This window comes from Drosophila takahashii, chromosome 2R (genome assembly GCF_030179915.1).
Source record: "Drosophila takahashii strain IR98-3 E-12201 chromosome 2R, DtakHiC1v2, whole genome shotgun sequence".
Lineage (NCBI taxonomy): Eukaryota > Metazoa > Arthropoda > Insecta > Diptera > Drosophilidae > Drosophila > Drosophila takahashii.
In genome coordinates this window covers 25,220,089-25,241,996 of record NC_091679.1, presented here as the reverse complement: position 1 = coordinate 25,241,996, position 21,908 = coordinate 25,220,089, and the positions used below count along the sequence as shown (strand labels likewise).

The 21,908-nt window shown below is 38.9% G+C and overlaps 1 protein-coding gene and 1 long non-coding RNA gene across 2 annotated transcripts; one reads left to right on the top strand and one right to left on the bottom strand.

Annotated features, from left to right (window-relative positions):
• Positions 1–980: 980 nt before the first annotated feature.
• On the bottom strand, positions 981–1,951 carry LOC138912752 (uncharacterized). The gene is made up of 2 exons (XR_011418308.1): positions 1,895–1,951; positions 981–1,834 (listed from the first exon to the last, which is right to left on the bottom strand). It is a non-coding gene; the product is annotated as an uncharacterized lncRNA (long non-coding RNA).
• A 524-nt stretch (positions 1,952–2,475) lies between these two features.
• Positions 2,476–18,667, top strand: pyr (pyramus). The gene is made up of 5 exons (XM_070212085.1): positions 2,476–2,494; positions 13,508–13,559; positions 15,159–15,291; positions 16,401–16,516; positions 16,772–18,667. The coding sequence occupies exons 2-5, from the start codon at positions 13,557–13,559 to the stop codon at positions 18,665–18,667; spliced, it is 2,148 nt and encodes a 715-aa protein (XP_070068186.1). The 5' UTR covers positions 2,476–2,494; positions 13,508–13,556.
• The last annotated feature ends 3,241 nt before the right edge of the window (positions 18,668–21,908 follow it).

Sequence of the window (21,908 nt, the reverse complement as noted above, 5' to 3'; positions counted from 1 at the left end):
AGATGCAACCCAATCTTTAATATTGTTTATAAATGAAGTTTGGTATGACACATTCGGTTCGTCTACGCTGATATTATCCCCAACATACTCTTCGTCAAGCCATTCCAGGTCTTCGCGTCCTTCGTGTGATTGAACCACTAAACATTCTTTTTTTCGCCGCACAGCCACTACAAAAATTTTTTCTCTGCTTTCCTATTTAAGTTTGTAGCAGGGACCGTAACTGTTATAAGTTTTATTTTAAAAATCACACTTTAACAGTTATTTTCTGATTTGTAAAGTAAAACTCAAGGAATAACTGTTATTTTTTGAGTTTTATAATAAAAGTTGGCAAATAACAGTTATTCGTCGTGATCAAAAATAAAACTCAAACTTGATTTATAGCGATTTTGTGGGTAAAATAAATTTAAAAAAAATATAGGTATAAAATATGCACGGTTGCCTTTTTTAACAAATTTTTAGTAAGTTATATAAAACACGGGAATCATGTTTTTTTTAATTATTTCATTTTTTCAAAAATGTCAAGGGAATAACTGTTATTTATAAAAATCAAAAAATAACAGTTATTTTTTGAGTTTTATTATAAAAATCAAAAAATAAAAATCATTACGGATTTGTAAACTACAATGCGTGATTTTTTTGTATGAAAAATGTACAATAACACTTATTTTTGGTCCCTGGTTTGTAGATATAATTAAAGGAAAAAAGTTTTTAAATAAATTCTTTAAATAAAAAAATTAATATAAAATGATTACGTAATCATTGTACAAGACCCCCCCCTCCCCATGTAATCAAACATAATCATTTCAATGACCCCCTCCCCCCCCTAGGTGATTACGTAATATATGGACAGCCCCTATTCATTTTTTAGTTTATACCCGATGTTGTAAATTTTACTAAAAAGAAACATCTCACAATATGAAAACCATTTAAAGTAAATTTAAAAATTATTTAATAAATTTATAGAATAAAAATTTAAGGACAACGATATTAATTTATTTCCTTTCCAATTTATACTACAAATTCTTTACCAAAGAGCATAAAATCTTGTCATACCTGTACCATACATACACATTTCTGCATTTGCCTCTTTTTGTGCTTTACTTATTTTTTTTGCAGATCGTTTTTTACCAACGCCCACCGTTGGCTTTATTTTACCTTTGGGCCGCTCTTGTTGTTGGTTTTTTTCGCGTTTATCAGTTGAGATCAGGCGGCGGTGGTTCGGCTTTGGGCTTAAGTTTATCCTGTCTGCCTGTGGTTTTGGTAGTTTCGTTTCTTCTCTTTTTTGGGGCAGTGAATTTTAATTAAAATATTTCTCAGGGTTTTTATTTTCTCTGAGCTTGGAGGGGCAAAACCCCAGCCTGGGCAAACAACGAAAAAAAGGGGAATTATCTCTTGGTCGTGAGTGTGACACATTTGCATCAGATATGACAAGTTCGTCTCGAAAGGACACCCACAGACTCATAAATCAGAGCTAGCTGCATTTTGCCTGGAAGGAGGAGTGGAAAAAACAACCTAAAATTGACTTGTCAGGACACCTGACATCCTCATAAATATTTGAATTCGTTTCCTTTGTTTTCCGCAGTCGTGAAGACTTCACACATTTTTCTCGCTTTGCCATTTTTTCACTGTGACGCGACATGGCGCCACTGCCTTTTGTGACCCGCTGTGTTGGCCAAAAAAATAAAGTAAGGACCGCATTGGCACAATAAGAATCCTATCTATGATTATGCAGTTATGGCTACGTGGAATTCTCTGTGCGGTTGGATTTGTTCTTATACTATAAACACAATCTGGGTGGGATGACTTACGGACCTTGACCAGCCAAAAAGGTGACCTGCAAAATAAAGACGTTTTAAATATTTAATCATTTCAAGAATTTGTTCGCACGCTTTACTGCTTATCAGTTTTTGAGTTCCCTAACCACTTGAGACTGACGCCTGGAATTTCGCATCAAACTCATTGATTTAATAAATTTATCACTGTCGTTATCACTTGCTAATTTTCTTTTTGTGTTATTTTCATTGTTTCACAAATCGGCAAAGTGTCTCATAAATCTTCATTAAAATTTTGAACCGTATTTTTGTTGAGTGGATAGTGGCAAGGTCGGTTTATACTCAAAGAAAAGATATGACAAATTAACTGTTTATTATTTAAAGTAAAACAGATGATAGTAAATAAATATTTGTTTTAAAATATTAATCTAAAACACCAGATAGATCCTTTAAAATGGGCTTGAGTCAAAAAAAGTATTTTTTGTTTTCTATTATTTTTCAAGTATGTATTTGAGATAGTGTTGTGGCAAAGTAAAGCAATCATAATAAAATTAAACTTAAAATAAATGTAGTCATCCTTCGAATTTTTAAACATCCCTTTCTGTCGGGGGAATCTACTACACCAACACAATTTAAATTCCAATCAGTTAAATTCTTATCAACTAAATTACTATTCGTAATTTAAATTAAATTGAAAGCGCTTTCAACTTTGGATATTTTGGGTAAGTGATCGGCTCCGGTCGTATTGCCACATATTTTGATTGACTGTCTACTATAATATTCCAAAGAGCTTGATATTTTAAAACGAATTCCGCCATGACTAAAATTATTGCTCAGTGAATTCAATTTTATTTAATATTTTTGAAATCTTTTTATTTTTTTGAGCTAACATTTTTTTAAATAACCCCTAAAATAATATTGCACAACATGTTCGATTTCAAACCAAAATGTTAATAACATCTGGCTTAGAGAGGCACTGCTTGATTTGTCAAGAGTCGCACTGCTTGCTGAATAACAGAGATCTGTTACTTGACAAACGCAGCTTGGCTAACAGAGCATGCCTCAACAAGTTCGAACTGTTAAGTATCGGTGGGAAATCAAAATTCCTAACGAATTCCACGTTAACTGACTTTTAAACGACTTTATCGGATGTAAAAGCATGGCTAATTCCCTTTATCAATTTCATCAGATTTATGGGGCGCCATAAGTGGAAAATAATGCGTGATAAGCAAATAGAGCGATCCTATTCGATTATTCTGCCATTTCATCATTGTTCTCACATATCATAGGAATTCTAGAGCATTCAAATTTCGCCCCCAATTATGCGTCACTTGGCATAACTCAAAAAACGCAAGCAAAATAGCTGACACTATCGAATATTCGTGATCACTTAGGCATTTTTGATAACCGGGAGCAATGCTACTGAATTTTTCGGAACAGTCTCACTTCATTCATGGCCAGATATTTTCTCAAGAGTCTAGTGCTCTAATTGAACCTATCACACAACTTGTGCAGTTATCTAGGTAACGAGTTAATTGGAAATTGAAACATGAGCAAAGTCCACAAAGGCTGTTGTTCTCGTTTTCGGGGGAAGTTCCCTTTCGATACAATCGGGGGTCTCATGGGTTATTCTGTGTCAGATCATTGGATGCTGACGTATTTATAGCTTAACATTTCTGAAAATTAATAAATTTGCTTATTAACTAGACAGCATCCTCGCAATGATTCACCTCTGTTTGCAATTCAAATTCAAACCGATTACGAATCAAAAACATTTTCTGCACATTTGTTTGTGAAAGAATTAGTTTTTATATTGTCCTCTTGTTACATTAAAATAGCCAACCCCATTGATATATTTCTGCTTACTTTTTAATTTCACCTTTCAGTGACCGAAATAAACATTGCTTAATTTAATCGCTGTACGATTTGTGCTTTGTTTTTGGGTCGTTGGCAACACACACAATTTGATTTACAGCATGATCAATAAAACTGCCTGGTACAACTGGCTGGCTAATCGATCAATATCAAAATGCAGGGGCAACTTTGCTAATGGCTCGCCAACTGGACCTTGCCCAATATCGTCTGGCATTTTCCCGGCGCATTCGGAATTTGGTATTCGAAATTCGGAACTGGGTGGGTGACTACTTCTGTTTTTTTTTTTTTATAAAGTGGGGCAGGTGGACGCCACCTAGAGATCATTATCTGGCCGGGAGACCTAGTTCTGAAAAAATGGAGCAAACTTTCAAGGAATGACAAACGCAAACTAGCCGGTCTCTTTATTTATGATCACTGAAGCTAAGTGGGCTAAGCTTGTGTTCAGAACGGCTTATTAACTGCAAGAAAACCCCAATTTACATAGTAATTCTGCCCAGGTAGATCAATTTAAATGATAACATAATTATTAGCATAAATTAGAGCAATGTCATATTAGGTATCTTGGTTACTTAAAGTCCGAAATGCCTAAACAAATAATTTAAGTATTTTATGGTACAAGATCTTCCTCTTATTAAAGTAAGATAGGACATACCTCAAAGTATGAACTAAAATATTGTTTAGTAAACCATTACTTATTTTATAATTTTCTCATGCACTTAACCTTTCATAATTTCACTTTCTTGTTAGAAGTTTATTATAAGGAATATTATAATATTTTATATTATAAAAAATATTAAAGCATTTTTATTGAAATTAGATACAAATTTCTCTTTCAAATCCGTAGATTTTAAAATAAGACAGCCGTGTAAAAATGAGCTATAACTACTGTGCTGGTAGGTAATACTTTTAGATAGTTTATACTTCTAGTTCTAAATTGATAAGTAAAAAATCATTAAGGTATGAAATGGTGCACTTGAGAGGTTAGGGATCACTAGGATCCTTCATATTTGGATCCTTTAAAAAAGTCATCAGAAAGTCACTTGAGAGATTGTACTGCAACCCAATGCGATCTGATCTGCAAGGAAGTGCAAAGCGGGCGAGGAATTCCGATTCCGGCCAGCCTTTCCACCGAACCATCTATCACCCACATGGACATGTCTGCGGCTCCAAGAATTTATTAACGACAAACTGTAAACGAGAGGGTGTGGGAGGCGGCGGCGGTTCGAGGCGAGTGAAATAAACGAGCGCGACACGAACGCGGTTGGCTTGGCTGGCTGGTTCGGTTTGGTTCGAGACGACGACAAGCGCTATAGCTCGATGTTCGACGATTTGTTTCAGATTCAGTTTGTTTTCACCTTTCGTCGGCTATACATCGCATCCAACGGATACCCAAAGCCAATAGCCAGCAACAAATGCCTTGGAAAATATTTTTGAAAAATTCCAAGTCTCAAACAAAACCAACTAATTCAAATGAGCCTGATTAAAGTGAAAAGTGCATTGCGCGGCTACAGATACTGATTTTGTTTTAAAAATCGCACACCCGAAACCAGTTAAAAAAAGGAAATAAACACAGTTGAAAAAAAAAATTTTCGAGTGCCCCAGTGCCAGTGCAAGAAGTTCCCGCAAAATAAATCAAATTTCGTGCAACGCGAAAATACCCAAGAGATATATTCGAATAAAATACAGCTGAATATCGTGCCGTCGAAGCGTCGCTGTTGACAAAAGTGCAATACAAGTATATACACCCAATAATAATATATTTATTACAACCAATTACATATTGTTAATCAAAAGTAATAAAATACGCAAATCAAGGCGAAATATGGCATGCAGATAACAAAAAGTGAGGTTGACGAAATACAAATTGCAAGAGTAACAAAACGGAAAAAAACCAAACTGAAATAAAATCTACACGCCCGGATTTGATTGCATTTTTTTGCGGTGTAGTTGTAAATTTGTTGATGCTGCTTTTCTGCCCGAAGTATCAGATTCAGATACGCCGTACACATCCATATGCATAATCGAGTTTCTACAAATTCTGACTTCTGAATTTCCGCTCGGACTCCCAAGCTCAGCAGAAAATTAAAAACTCTTTCGTCAGTCAAATGATAGACTCGCGACGATACTACGCACAAACCCATGTTGGATTATAATTTATACCCTTAAATTTGGGGGCTACAATGCGGCCAGAAGTATACGATGTAAGTTTTAAGTTCAATTTAAAGTAGTGACTCAGTTTTCTGTGTTATTCATCCTCATGATAAAATTTCACTTCTTAAAAACCATAATATTTCGATAATCGCATACTATATTCGTGGCAGTCTTTTATAGGATTTTTATGAGAATTCCTAAGAAACATTTATGGTAATGATAAATTAATAAAAATACGCAAGCAAAAAAGAAATCGCTTCATGGAAATAAGGTTTAATTTGGGTTTTAAGCTTTTGGAAATTTTTGAAAATAAGATCGATTTATAAGATTTTTTAGTATACCTAATTATAAATATGAAAATATCTTAAAGTTTTGAAATATTTTATATTTAAAAACTCAACATTTTTAAGATCAGTTCTTCGTGGCTAAAAAATTCCTTAATTTTCTGTTGAACTAAAAACGGCAAATCCCTAAACCACGTGCGAAGGGAAGAGAGTGGAACTCGCCATGCCCAAACCGAAAACCGAAGGCAAACCATACGCAATCAAAGGAATAATCCGCAAATACCATGACCTGTGTTCTTCGCTCCCTTTACTTTTCGCACAATTCCCACACAAACACACACACGCAACTATAAAAATAATATATATAATAAATGGAGGGCTGTTTATCAGGCGCAACGCAATTTCACTTAAAAAACAATTTTCAAACACACATCAGAAGCACAATTATATGTTCGAAACAAGAAATATGTACGAAATGTGCCAAAGACTGAGTCTGGTCTCGGTTGCATTTTCAGTTTCAGTTTCGATTTCGGTTGTGTTTCTGTTTCAGCTTCAGGTTCAGTTTCAGGTCCATAATTGCCGTTTATAACTTGTTATGGCACCAACACATGCAAACTGTCAGGATAAATCAGCTTGTGTGTACTCGCTCCCGTGCTCCTTTGCTCCTGTGTGTGTACAACCCCTTTTTCGAAAAACTTTCGAGGGTTTGTGGCGTGTTCTGATCTCAGGACATTTACCTGAGTTATAAATCAATTGCAAACGCGCCAACCCTCGGTTAAATCGCTTGCAAAACGCGCATGGAAAAACTAAATCCAAGCTAAAACCTTTAATTCCGACTAATTCAGAATAATTGCTCCTAATCTCAATCAGAGTCCGCACACCTTTTCCCGAATCATAAACAAGGCAAACAGCGCCACGCCCCATCGAAAATATTTTCAGACGAGAGCCGATAAGAAACGCGTTTTCCTGTAAAAATAGACAATATTTGATTTGATAATTCGAATTTGTTCGCTTCTTTTATTAATTAAACGGAAATAAGTTGAGATAACACCCCCGAAAACAGAACCCACGGGCTTGGTTCAAAACCGATTGATAAGCACGAACAGCAGCAGTGGTATTTTGTAGGCCCAAAAGAAGATCCATTGGCAGAAGATCACCGAACGGAGCCCCGCGAAATGTACACATTAATCTACACCCTCGAGTGTTTTATTGAGATTTATGATTTTTGGCCAGAGGCACGAGCTCAAATGCCAAAACATCATAAATACATCTGTGACTTGGCACATATTTTTCGTGCAGCTTTGATTAATGCAATCGAGAGGCCCAGAAACCGAATCTCGCCTCATTTGTTACCGTTAATGGAGGCCAGACAACCTTGCACTCTTTTCTTGCATGACTTGTCGTAAAGTCAACAAGTTCATAATTAAAATCCAATATATATATGTAGTTCCTAGAATTTTCCCAACCAGATTATGTTAATTACTATTAAAAATATTGAACTATCATTAAACGTGTCAGTTTCCAGGTTCATTCGGAAAGGTTCAGGGTACGTTCATATAGAATATATAAAAGTTTGTGGGAATTAACAGAACCACAAAAGTTTGTTGGCGGCCAAAGCCGCTAAATGAAAAAAATGTCACATCCAGCTTTATAATTAGGTTACGCGCGGCTGGGAAAAAAGCTGTAAACGGAGAGTGGGTTGGCGAAAAAGTGGCTTAAATAATTGGGTCCCCAAACATATGACGCCACAGCGAGAAATCGGAAATCGGTATTAGGAAACGACCCCAAAAGGCACGTCCCTCAGTGCCCTGCATTTTTTTTATTTTTGCTACAGAGATAACGACAATGATGTATGGCATATAGAGTATATCAAACGATTAGTCACATTGGCGGCTGGGATCAGGGGTTTATAAATAAACAAAAACGCCGTCGGCAAAAAGTCGCCTCTGAATTTGTTTATTACCATCACTTTATAGCGCGAAGAATTCGGTTATTGCATTCCGGCCACACTTCTACCACCTGTACGAGTTAAATCTGTCTGGTTTACGGCGGGTTTAACCTGAGAGGAGTGGAGCTTTCGATGCGATAAGCCCCTATATCTCGATTGCCTTTTTGGCGATCTTCGATTTGCAATCGATTTTCGGTCTATACGAGACTTTATGCCTTTATGGCCGGCTCAATGCCAGTGACTAAGTGGCCAAGATCGGGCCAAGTCAACCCCAATAATCCCCTGATCTGAGATCTGAGCCCCGTCCCCGGTGGAAAATAAAAGAAACGAGTTCTCCGCTATCTTATCAGCGAAGAACACGTTCAAAATATACGCCACGGCGTACTACGCGTACTACGTTCATACATACTGGTCTATATCTCCATATTTGTGTGTGTCTATATGTATACAAAATAATAACAATACGCCAAAAAAAGAGAACCATGCGGCCGTCAAGTGTTTACTGTTTGTTTTGCTTTTTCGCATAGTGTGGTACTAAAAACCCTATCAGAAAAGCCCCACCCCCCAAAGCTCGGCCCCTCGAAGGGCTCTATGAAATTTTACTACGCTCTGCGGCCGCTTTTACAACTCGATGAAGTTTTCCACGTCGATAGTGAGTAGTTCACTTTCTTTGAAAGGGCAATTCGAAATATTTGCCCAGAGCGACAGAGAGGGCTGATTAATTGTTCGATTTATGCCAAATATTTGCATTGGGCATTACGACGACTGCCCACCGATTGTCGTTGCACCTGACCCACAAATGCTGCGTTGCATTGGCTGTTTTATTGGTGTTGTCATTGTTGGCTTAGTGTTTCGTAAAAGCAAATCGAAAACCTAAAACTAACCACAAACACACACCCACTTTTGGAGGTCCCACGACAAAAATCATCGGAGATAAAACGCATCGATTGGAGATTTTGATGAATTAGAAAGTTTGTTTCTTCGAAAAAAACCTAATCAGCTTAGCGATTGATTTATCTTTTTTGGTTTATTGTCTGGGTGATTTATTGGCAACAATCGACGGCTATCAGATATTTACAGTAATGTAAAACTGGCTTTTATAGAACCATATCGCCTGATAAGGTGCTCGATTCCGATATATACCCACCGATTCCCTTTGAAACCGTATCAAATGTATTTGCTTAGCCATTTAAGCCGGCAATTTAGCCGGAATGGAAGGCAAAACACGCGTTTTCATTTCGCCCCGCAGTTCAGGTGCAAGGCAATTATTATTTACTTCCAGAAAAGGTGTCATATTTGAGTAGCCCGCGCACAAGTCCCTAGACAAATTCAATGGGATGCACTTGCCGTGTTTGCTCTGAACTCGCCATCGTCTCATCGACTTCGTCGCAGTCGCCCCGTCTCTTTCGTCAGCCCTCCCGCCGTCTCTTTCGCACTGTCTGCGAGCTGTGTTGACACTTTGGGAAAGTTGCTGAATGCTTAACAAAATACATATATATATTCGCTGCCACTTAAGTAGCCCGGACTTATCAAAAGGGCTGGGAGAGCAGCGCCGAAAGCCGCTTATCACCTCCGACGGTGCAGCTGTCCCGGTGGCGAAAATCGCATTAGATACAACCCCTCGGTATATAGCGGTATTATAGTGGTAATGGGACAAAAAGGGGGTGGTCCACAGAGCAAAAAATGTGCTAAAACAATTTTAAACACAATATGAACAGTTAACTATGGGATCTTTAAAAATCTTTTGGTTAACAGCTATTGAGATAAGATCTATTTCAATAAACGGTTTTTAAAAAGATTGTAATATTTCTTATTCCCTAACCCGCCACCATTTTTGCTCAGTGCATTCAAAGGTGAGAAGGGCAGCCTGCTAATGAGGCCAGATTTGTGTGGCGGCACGTCAACTTTTTAGCATTCCAGAATTTTTCGCTGCCATCTCCCCCGCAGCCTTGACATCAAATGATTCGTTCTCCTATATAATATCTACTGAACAGTCTGAAAACAACATTAGCTTATCGCTGGGGTACACTGAACTCTCACGGATTCCCATTCCCATTCCCAGCGTTGTGGTGGTGCGGTGCTCCCTACTCTATTATATTTGGGGCGTTGCTTTGGTAGCTACAATTTCAAGAGGTTCTTGGGCCGAGAGGAAAGTAAAAGAGAAATGGATGGGAAAGAGCCCTTTGGGTGCCAAAAGTATGCAAAGTTGTTTTGGCTTTCTTGAAGAAATCTTGGGTCTTAACTTTTAATTAAAGTTGTCTAAAAATTAGCCAAGAAAATTTACAGAAGAGATTTGTAGTCGAAGTATTTGTACTGAATTTTAAAACTTTATTTTATTGCATTTTGCAACTTATATTATATCTTCTTAACATAGGATTCCATTTTTTTGCAATGTATGAAATTTTTGCCTTACTTATTTCTATTATCCACTCCAACACTTGGCGGCTCTTGATCACATTTGCATATTGTTCTGAATCTCAAGTCGCATTGAAATGCATACTTCACATTCCCAATCCGAAACCGAATTTGAATCCGAATCCGAACCAAATCCCAACTCCCACTGCCTGTTGCAGTCGCAAATGCACATTATACACATAAATATTTTCGCATAATGCCCACCAGCTCGGCGCCCTGCTGCAAAAACAATGGCAACACAAAACTGGCAACTGTCAAAGTCAGTTGAGTACTTGTGTACACATAGAGTATGTTCTGTATATGAGTATCCATCCCCTTTCAGTTGGAACTTCATTAAGACGGGACAGTTGCAGCCGGAGAATATCGGGGGTTTCGAGGGATTTCGAGGGGTTCCGAGGGATGAGGTTTAGGGTTGCTCGGCGAAAAGCGCAAGGTGGATGATGTAAGAGTATTAAGTAACAGTCAGTTCCCTGCAAGCCACCCCTTAAAACAATGGAAAAAATTGCATTAAGTGCAGCCGGGCAGGCCAAAAAAAAAAAAACCAAAAAAAAAAAAAGAAAAGAAAATATGGGGTGGCCATCATCATCATCATCAACATCATTACAATCACATTCACAATTGACAGCATAAAATTTCACACCCGAGCACGTGGCAGTTGACAGGGAAAATCGGTCAGTTACAGGACCTTAATTACATGATGGATTACCCACAACACGTGCCCGCAATCAGAGTTCAATGCTATCACTTTCCTTGTCCGACTATCTGGCCAAATCTTTCTGCCAATTTATTTTTCTGTCCAAATACTTTGGGGCCTAATCTAATCGGCGGCGCATTCCATAGATGCCATATTTATTTTGTTTAAATACACATTTATATACACGAAGTACGGGGTACAATTATGCGGCTATATACCCATTTATTGTGAGTTGGAAGCAACAAGTGTTAAAGTCCAGATGCCAACACGTGCCCCGTTCTCGAGAGTCGGACAGTCGGAGATTCGAGGCCCAAACTAGTTTGCATTCGATTCCAATCGAATGGAATTGAAAAGACCTGGTGCTTAGCATATTATCGATCGATGCGATCGGGGCAAAACACTTGGAGTTTAATTTTAATTTTAATTTCCAGATTTATATGTAGTTGGCCGAAAGCCAGCACAATCGAGTGGACAAACTAATTAAAGGCCTGAAAATGTCGCCAGCGATTAGATTGCACATTTCAAATGTGGTCGCTGTGACGTAGATGGTATTTCGAAAGGAGGTTCCACTGTTTCTCCCAGACTTTGTGAATAAAAGCTTCCCCGTTCGGGTGGTCCGGTCCCAGTCCAAGAAAAATGTGAGCACGTAGCTCGAAAGGAAAACTTCTCAATACAAAACTATTCGGTATTCAGGGCACATCTGAGGTATCGTAGGGCCCTGCGATATTGCGTAAGCCGGGCCAAGGAAACTGGGGACCCAGCAGAGACCCTTCTGGCTCCGTTCTGAGCTCCTGTCTGCATACCAAATAAGGTAATTATGAGTCGCAGAAGCGAACAAAAGTAAAGCACAGACAGAGGCGACTGGCCATAGAAGCGATATCGAGTTACATACATGGGAACCGCTCGTGCACAGTGAAAAAGAATTATCTAAATCGGGGGGATTTCGTTTTCATTACAATCCTTTTTCTGAAATTATTAAAAAAAATTTAAATAAGAAAACATAAACTAAAAAAATATTTTTGGAAATACATTTTTTATACCCAAAACTAATATTACATTATTGTTATCGTAATAAGGTAGAGATTTTTGTCTGATATTTTTCTGGGTGTATAACCTTTGGGCCCTTTGTCTGGTCTTAGAGAACTCCTCAACTTTGAAAGTTTCGGTTTCAATTTTATTTTTTGTCTTTTTTTTGTGCGGTTGCCAGCCCACAAAAAAGGCTTTTCTTTCCTAAGTTAACTGAAATTTCGTAAGCTACTGCTATTGATCTGTCAGCAGTAGATTCACCATTCGCTGGAAAATCGCAGCCATAATTTACCCAGAAAGCCAGCTAGCATAAATTGAAAAAGCTTCAAGTCGATTTAATTGCTTGCCAAGCAAAATTAAAAATAAGAAAACAAAAACGTTTGAAAAAATGTTGTTCCTTCGGCGGGAATTGTGAAATTTCGTTTAGAATGCCCGTGTGTGTTTGCACATTTTAAATGGACGTTATTGTCTGCTGTGAAATTGAAAAATGATAAAAATCGCACGCCACCAGGCATTTGATTTGGTAGAGCTCTTTCTTTATTTCTTTTTCGGGACTGCCCACTGAGAGGGTTAGGGATTCGGATTCGAGACTAAAGGCTCTGCCAATTCGCCTCCTCCTGGGGCTGTTTTAACTTTTGACTCTCGGTCGCTGCATATTGATTTCTCGAGCTTGATTCTTTGCGTTTTCACTTTTCAAGCGCAGAACAGCGAGACCTTCGTCTCAAGAAACTACCCTTCTGGGTCTTGAGTTCTGTTCTTGTGCGCTGCTCTTTGCTTTTGTAGTTCAGTTCAGTTCAGTGCTAAGCTGAAATCAATGACCTTTTGGGCCCGGGGATTAGTTGGTCGTGAAACAGAATATGCAGTGCGGAAAGTACAACAAAATATGGCAAGACTTGTTCGGCTGAATCGATAAAATAAAAGGAAAAAATAAAGCACATTTTTCTCTGGCGTTTTCCGAGTGGCCACTTGTGGTCACTTGTGATGGGGTGACATTGAGCCAGAGGCACTGGAAGGGCTCTCCATGGAAATCCGATGGATACGTGTCGAATTTTTTATTTAAATACACTTTTAGAGATCTCACGATCGGCCGTAAAATGACTTAATTGTTGTTTAAGACGGAAGTTTGTCTGGGGGAACAGAAAAAAACAAAACGAATATAGTTGAAAACAAATCAATAAAACCAATAATAATCATTAATAATAATCTGTAAGATTTATGCAAATGTTTCTCCTTTGAATCACACTCAACTCTTTATTTATAGTGGCTAGCGTAATTTTGTTGTTAATACTATTGAATATTAAATACTGAATACTTATTTCGTTTATTTTTCGCCTACTTGCAGGTTATCACAGTTCACGCTGCCCAATGTCAGGACTTTGATTTTTACACTGATGGTGAGTTTTTGTCCCACTGTGACTACTGGGTGCTTATGCTAAGAGACGATTTGCATTTTAACGACCTACGTAGTTGTAAAGCTTTAGCGAATTTATGGGTTATGAATAATTTTCGTAGGGGATTCCATCGAACTAGCATCAATTAGTATTTCCCAAGAATACTTAGGCCGAAGCCTTGTTCCAATTTCGGCTTTTGGCCGGGCAAAAAGCATCTGGATATCTTCGATCTCAATCGAAAGCTGCCTTGCTTTCAACACACTCTGAATAATTATCTTGAGAAATGTCAAAATATTTTTATACGTTCGAGAGATTGAGTGTGTGTAATCGAAATCGGAGTGGGGGGCGAAGCAATTCGGAGTTTTGATATGGGAAGCGTGTGTACATTGGAGTGGCTCTCGGTTTTGTGGGGTCTCTCCACTTGAGGCGGCCCATAAAAAATAATAATAATTATTATTATGATTATGATTGTTACACATACACGCTGGGGAGCGTCATTGAACTATGGAAAAGGTCGCACGGCATTCTCTATTTTTTTTTTTTTTGAGAAGTGCAAACAGAAGGCCCTACATTCCTCTCATCCATCTTTCTGGAAAACTGACATTGTGTCAACGTCAACTCGAACTTGGAAAATATGAAGAATGTAAACACTACTTGGGAAACTCGCATCGATGGGTTAAGCCCCGATAAATCGATCGGCACGCGTCGATCTGCGTGCTTAGGTCAATTTGTTTTGGCTTGCGGATACAAACCCATCGCTTACCCAGCCGAAAGCCCTATTAAGCCCCCTGCTAAAGTCCAGCGTTATTTTTGGCCATTCCCCCATAAATAGCTAATAATGCTTACTGGTCGTCTGTGGTGCCGTGTGGTGAATAGGCCTCATGTACACTTCATGATGTATGAGAAAGGTTCGATCTAATCCTCGATAAATACTCGATTTGCACTCGCCACGCCCATAGATGTCATATGTCTGGCCCATTCGCTTGTTTTGCTGATTTGCATATTTTCTTTATCAGAGAATAATTGTGATATCATTCGAAATTTAATTGCTCAAAGGTCGAAAACGTGCCAATGATGGTGGACATGAGACGAAAACGTGTCAGGTGGTGAAATATATTTGGGGGAACTAGATTTCTGTCAGGTGACATGCATTGGAATCCATACAAAATGAAAGTTATAAAATTAAAGAAGGAAATCCAAGCTACAGAATCATTCCTGCTATTCCCAAGCAATTAAATTTCGTAATAGGACATTTACCGCCGACTTGCTCTTCCAATTTAAATGCATGGGAACCGGCTGCCCATCGCTGTTATCCCACTATCCGCAGAATGTCAAGGCTTAGGACAACATATCCCATTGAGAAACCAATTACCTGGACTACCATAACACGCCTAATGGCCAGTTGGCCAGTGGGCTCAACTTTGACCATAAAAATTTCGTGTCGCATGTGCGGGGCGGTGTAATAAAAAGCTCATCGTATTAATGGAAATTTATGGGGCAAAAAGGGTTGCGTTGGGGGCAGGATTAGTCGCCAGATGTGGCCGTAATGCAGATGAATCGACCATTAATCGAGGTTCTCGTTCTCTTCCCCTCTTTTTCCAGATTGTTGCGGCTGCTTTTCCGAGGCCAGCATGCGCCGCGAAAAATGTTTTAACACTGAGCAAACACAGCGAACTTGCGCTGCACATCAATTCGCACGGCAAAGTGACCGCCGAGAACATATTGCGGACATATCGTAAGTACCCCTTATAGTATTATATATCACCAAGAAAATATAAAGACAAAGATCTGGAAGCGAACTGAGACAGCTCTTACTCATGCAACTCGCGTTCATCAATTACCATTGGCATTTAAATTAAATTGGCATTTATAAAAGTACTTCTATGGATGCGTATGTCCGCAGATAAAGAGGGACCGCCTTAAAAGGAACAGAAATAAATATCAATAAAATATTTAATAATAATTTAAGGGTTTTTCTTGCGTTATAATTTAATTTTATCGAGGCTAGCCAATTTCGCCTGTACCCCCTTTTTGAACTCTGTCTGGGCCTGGGTCTTCGTCTGTGGCTGTGCATATTGTGTGCTTAATTAAATTATTGGTAATTTAATATTTGATTGATGTTATGAACCGCGCCGAACGGCGCCCATTGCGGTTTCGTTTTGTTTTGTTTGTCCGGCCGCTCTTAATTTATTCGGAATTCATTTGCTGCGGTTTGCGAGCCTCTGGAGCTCTGAAGTTCAGGAGCAGCCCTCGTTCCATTGTGGGTTGATGGCTAAGCGAAAGTGACAAGATCAGGCGCCGCCTTGCGTCACTGATAAGTCGGAAGGGACTTTTACCGATCAACCGCCTTTATGCGTAAATTAAAGCACAATCCATTGGAAACGGAAACAAAATTGTCAGCTTGGCATTTTATCTTATCGGCACGCAGGTGCCTCTGCGGCAATTTGATCGATTTGCTGCCTCTTCGAAGGTCTTTCCCCAAAGACCCAAATCCAAAAGGGGTGTAACCCCAGCCAAATCGATCGGAAGCTATTGGGCTTAGGAGTATTTCAGGGTTAAACCCTTTCGCCAAGAAAGCGAGAGTTCAACGACTCAGCGCCAGTAATTTACTGATTCCATCAAATGGGTTCCACTGAAAAGGCGCATAGTTTCTCGGTTCTAATCAAAAGCCCCTTCATAACTTTATCAAAAACCTTTTTCAATTAATTGGGTTATCTGAACGCGCTTCAAGTGGCTCCAGTTTGAGTTCCAGTTCCATTAAATATTTACACAATAGCCGTCGTTTGTTTGTTTGCCAATAATTAATTAAATTTTGGATTTTGCCATGTCTCCTTTATTTTACAGAATACTTCACAATGGAAGCTGTCAACGATGTGTTCAGCCTGGACTTCAAAATCACCATCTATTCGGCGGATGTAGACTACTATCTGTGCTTCCATCAAGGCAGACTGGTTGGAAAGGTGAGTTTTTTTATAGATGTAATTTTCCCTTAATAGTTGCTAGAAGTTTAACAACAAATTGATAATTATGAAAATAGCTTCTTAATAGATTTTAGATTTTTTTTAAATATATTTTTAAAATCCCAATAAAAAATGCATATTTGCTGTCTTATGCAAATACCGTTTATCAGATTTCTTAAGATCGCCCTTTAAAAATAAATACAATTGCATTTTTACTAAGTTCCTTCTTCCCTTCTTTTTTTTGTAATATTTTAGAGAAACGCCACAAAGGACTGTCACTTTAAAGAGGGGATTTTTATGGGCAATCAGCACTTTACTAGTGCTTACAATCCAGTGCTGCGAGTGGGTTTCAAGGGAAACTTTAAGCCAATGGGCCTGAATGATTTTTCCAAGCCAAAAGTGATGAAGAAGGCCATTCTATATTTCTTTCCTGTGAGTGAGGAGAAATTCAACTCACATTTGGCTGAAGTTTTGAAAAGCACTACCACTACCACAACAACAACAACAACAACTACATCAACCACAACAACAACAACACCACCCAGTACTACCAAAATCAGCTCCACAACAACGACAACAACAACAGCAAGCCCAGTGGCGGTCACAAAACGTACGCGTTCAAAGACGCGTCGCCCAACAAGTATTAATAGCGATAGTAGCAACAGCAATAACCCCGAAAAGATCAGCAACAGCAAGAGTAATAGCCTTAAGAGCCACAACCAAGCCAATAGCAACAACAACAACAATAATGAGCTGGACCTGCAGCAACAACAGGTGATTCTGCAAAGGAATCGCCAGAAACATCGCCGCCAGCGATTGGAGCGCAGGAAGCAGCAGCAGCAACATCGCCGTCGCCATCGGCAATACGGCACAGTGGGCGTGATGGCCCAACCGCAGCCCAAAAACCTTGTGGTCCGTCATCATCACAATAATGCCACCATAATGGAGCGACGCCGACGTCGCCGCTTGGAGCGGCAGCAGCACAAGTTGCAGCGGGAGTTGTGGGAGCAGGAGCAGCGGGAGGCGGGCGACAGGGAGCGGGAACGCGAGCGGGTGGAGCACCTGCCCAAGGCCACCTCCTCGGCCTCGTCCTCCTCCTCCTCCTCGTCGACGGCCACCTCGACGGCCCTGACCGCCACGGCCGCCTCGTTGGCACCCAGCGCCTTCAATCTGGTGGCCATAATGGCCGCCAGTCGTCGCAAGCGGGACAGGCGAAAACGCTCGACAGGTGGAGCCACAAGTGGTGCGGGTGCAACAGGTGGTGGTGCCACAAGGGGCAACAAGGATGCTGATATGCAACTGGTGGAGCTACCCTCGCAGCGATTGCAGCAGCAGGATGAGCAGGATGACCGCCACCCACAAAACGAATACTCAAAACCCTATGTTAATAGTAACTTAAACTTAAACTTAAATGTAAACCTAAACGTAAACCAACTAATTGATAGTAATAGCGCTAATGTTAATCTTGCAATACCTGCCTTGCCAAAAAACTACAACTACTTGTACAGTAACGAGCATTATAATTTGAATACTAAAAGTAGCACGACTGATTCTAGTAGTTTAGACGATAGCACTAAGTTCGATAGTCCAAATAGCCATAGCCCTAGCCATAGCCACAGCGCGTTCAATCAGAATATTGACAATAATCTTAAGCAATTAAACGATCGAATTGACCTTGTTTCAACCGAAAATCAAGGAAGAACCGAGGAAGGTGAGACAGAGACAGTTTCAACCGAAACTGTTGTGCAGAATCGCAATCATATTGATGCTAATAATATAATCGACGATAGCTATTCGAACGACGAGAAGCACGAAGGGCTGATTCTAAAGAAACTTCTTCGTGGCCTTCAAAAGCTGCAACAGCAACACGAGCAGCAGCAACAGCAACAGCTACAGCACCAGCAACAACCTAATATTGATAACCCTAACGAGAATATTAATGTTGTTAACGATAATCAGAATCATAATGATAATGGGCTGCTGACAAATAATAACCATAATAGTAATTACAATGAGCAATTTGCGAATGACGATGAAACGATACGAATTCAAAATAATAAATATGAAACACATATAGTACAATACAAACATGCGGTATTTATTTGGAAAATAGTGGGGGTCCTTTTGGGATTTTTTTCAGCCATTCCTTAAATCGTAAACTCAAGGGATAAGATGCCAAACTCATTCACCATTCGTTTGTGTAAAGTAATTTTAATATTAAGAACCTAAAACATTGGAAATACCTATAATATGGGATTTAAGGTAACTGATTTTAGGTATCAGAAATAATTACCATAAATATCATTTCATTACTGAATTCACAAGCTATTTTCCTTAAGACGTGATTTACGATTCTCCCCTTCAACCAAAACTCATCTGATGTCTGTGGAAATATTTCCCCCAAGATCATCTCGCAATCCGGAAACATCTATGGCAACATATTTGTGATCACCCAATTTGACTATTCAAAATGCGCATTCCAGCAAATCGTAAAAAAATCGACTGAGAAATATCAAAGTATAATTTGAAAATCGTGTAACAATTGATAAGAATCTACAACAATGTGACAATGTGTAAATCTCCTGACTGCCTGACCTCAATCTGTTCGGATAACAATAAATTATCTGGCGGCCAAAGTCGCCACAAAGTCGCGTGCAAAACGCGTGGGCGATTTTCGAATATTTCCATCACATCTTCTTTTGTGCTGTGATCTCCAGCGATCGGTGGAAACTATTTGATAGATGTTCGGGCCATGTTGACACCGCATAAATCATAAATAAAGATTTCATATTAATTTATGCAAAGTACCCGAGATGTATGGCGTGTCTGAAATTAATTAACCAGCGTTTTCTGTGTCGTAGCGACACATGCAAATTCGGCCAGCTTTTCAGGCCTCACAGATCGGATTTATCAGCAACCTGCGCTTGAAGTGTCCAGCTAGCCAATCTCCGTCCACTGCGACAGCTCTGGCCCAAACAAAGATCTCTCTTGGCCAACTGGCGCCGCGTGTCTGTGATCGCGCCCCTAAGCGAAAAATTAAGAAAAAAAGACGAAAAATGAAAAAAAGCTCGAAACGAAACGCGCCACGCCAACGCCTTAGACCGATATTCACATATTTGGAGTCGGCAAATGCCGCTAATGAAATTTTATTATACTCTCGCAGCAATAATTTATAAATTTGTTTAACAAAAAATAAATTTGTTAAGCAATAAATTTAAATACGCGAAGCACTTGCCACTTTTGTAAGGCGCCCGCGATCTGACTACGAGGCTATCGAGATGCTCTCACGGCTTGGTTTTATGTGTAGAATGGATGATAGAATCTTTGGTTTATTAGCGGGGAATTTGTCATTGGCTATATGGGGTTTTGATCCAAGGGCAGTGGTCTGTAACGTCTGTATTGAGAATCTTCCATTTATACTTTTTATTTACATTTATTAAATTTAATCTGAAACAATCAGAATACATTTATCTGCTATAAAGTGCAAGAGGAATTTGTATGTTTAAAGAGAATTTGTCTGGGAAGCTTTATAAAGAGTCAAAATATCTTGAATATGTACTTATGTTATAAGTTTTACAGTTTATGTACTATTTTAATTTCAATTTAATTTAATTAAATTTAACTTAAAGAACTAAAAGCAAAATAAAAAAAATGCAATTTTAACTTCATTATCAATTTGTTATATTTATCACTAGGAGTTTTCAAAATATAAAAACAATTCCCTTTTGTACACTTATCACGGAACTTTTTCGTGACTTATTATTCACGCAACACGTTTTTCCATACTTTTTTTTAGAAACCTTTAAAAAGTGACTTGTCTCACCCATCGCATAAGTTTAACGCTTTGTCCGGCACTTAAAAGTTACACCTTTCCCGGGTGGACGAGCAGGTTTATTTTGGTTGGCGGGGAAGGAAGTGGGAAATATCAAAAACCCAAACAAATAAAATTCGAAATTTGCATTAGAATACATCTCGGTTTGGCGTCAAAATAACTCAACGGTCGATAGCTCACTGGTTTTGAGTTAAATTTATTACCCAAACCCAAGTGCAAGAACAACATGAACAAAGTCGGTTAGGAATGTCGGTCTATATGTATATTTCTATGCATTGTATATAATTTTATTACTTTCTTGTGTATACATTTTTTGTGTTGATTTTCGGCTTGGCGCCTTCGAAATTTCATTTGAATTTTGTGGTTACATTTTTTTCTCGGTTCAGCTTTTTGTTGTCGAATGTTTATTAGCCAAATTAGCGTGTCAGGTGAAATTTAAGCAGATTTTAGTTGAGCATCGCCGGCTGTTTATGGGAAAATGATTAGATCCGCTTATGGCCGGGTATCGGAGAGATGTTTTTATGCGTTTATTTTTATGACACTTATTCTAATGAAGAAACATTTTAAGCCGTGGCTTAAGTGACGGAAATGCCAGCGCAGTCTTGCCGGCTCTATACCCTTCCCCACATTTAGAGACATTCATATTCATGTTGATTTTTTAACCATTTTTCAAGTGCAGCTTAAGCGGAGATTAAGCCAACTCTGACGACAGGCGGCAATTACGCGGGATTAGTTTGCATCTTAATTTAATTGTTGCAAATTAAATAAATTTGCATAAAGGAAAAGTTGCATCTGCGGTGGAAATTAATTTGTTGCTGATTTACAAGATAACGGGGGGAGGTGAAAAATTATGATATTACCGAGGGTATTAAGGATGATATAGCCCCTCTTATGTTATTACTAATATGTTTGAAGCTTATATTTATTTAAAAAAAAATCTGCTTATTTATAAATTGTTGTGAAAGGTCTTTGACAAAACGCCCCCTTTGTTCCAGATGACACAAACCGATATATTTGCCAAAAACGTAAACACTCGGATCATAAAATCAATTTCGATTTATGGCCATTATAATGATATTTATAGCAAACCACTAAAGTCACAAATACCACGTTAATGATGACCAAAAGAAATATGCGACGCTTATTAACAATTTGGCGCCATTTAAACGGCGACGAAATCTTAACACGATTTTTTATAATGCAATAACTAAATCCCAAAAAACGAATCTGTCTTCTATATATCGACAACAATGTCGGAGATTTTAATGGCATCGTTAAAGCGGGTATCGAAAGGGAACCATGACGGCATCAAAAACGCTTTACGACTTCGCGCCTTAGAACCAGCTCGTTCTTTTTGGCTTATTCCGAGATACGGCTGTAGCCGTTTTTTGTGCATTCTATATACGATCCGATCCGATCCGATGGGTGGGAATTCCGATGATTGCGATAGAGGGGCCAACCGGTTTCGATTCGGGGGTACGGGTTAAAATTAAAATCTGACGCGCACTCAATTAAGTTTATTGCATTGCAAATCATGTCCGTAACCCATTTTTATGACAG

What these genes read in the sequence shown, in the direction of transcription:
- pyr (XM_070212085.1), top strand. An exon ending in GAACATATTGCGGACATATC is followed by an intron (nt 15,292 to 16,400) that starts GTAAGTACCCCT and finishes TTTATTTTACAG; the next exon opens with AATACTTCACAATGGAAGCT. An exon ending in AAGGCAGACTGGTTGGAAAG is followed by an intron (nt 16,517 to 16,771) that starts GTGAGTTTTTTT and finishes GTAATATTTTAG; the next exon opens with AGAAACGCCACAAAGGACTG.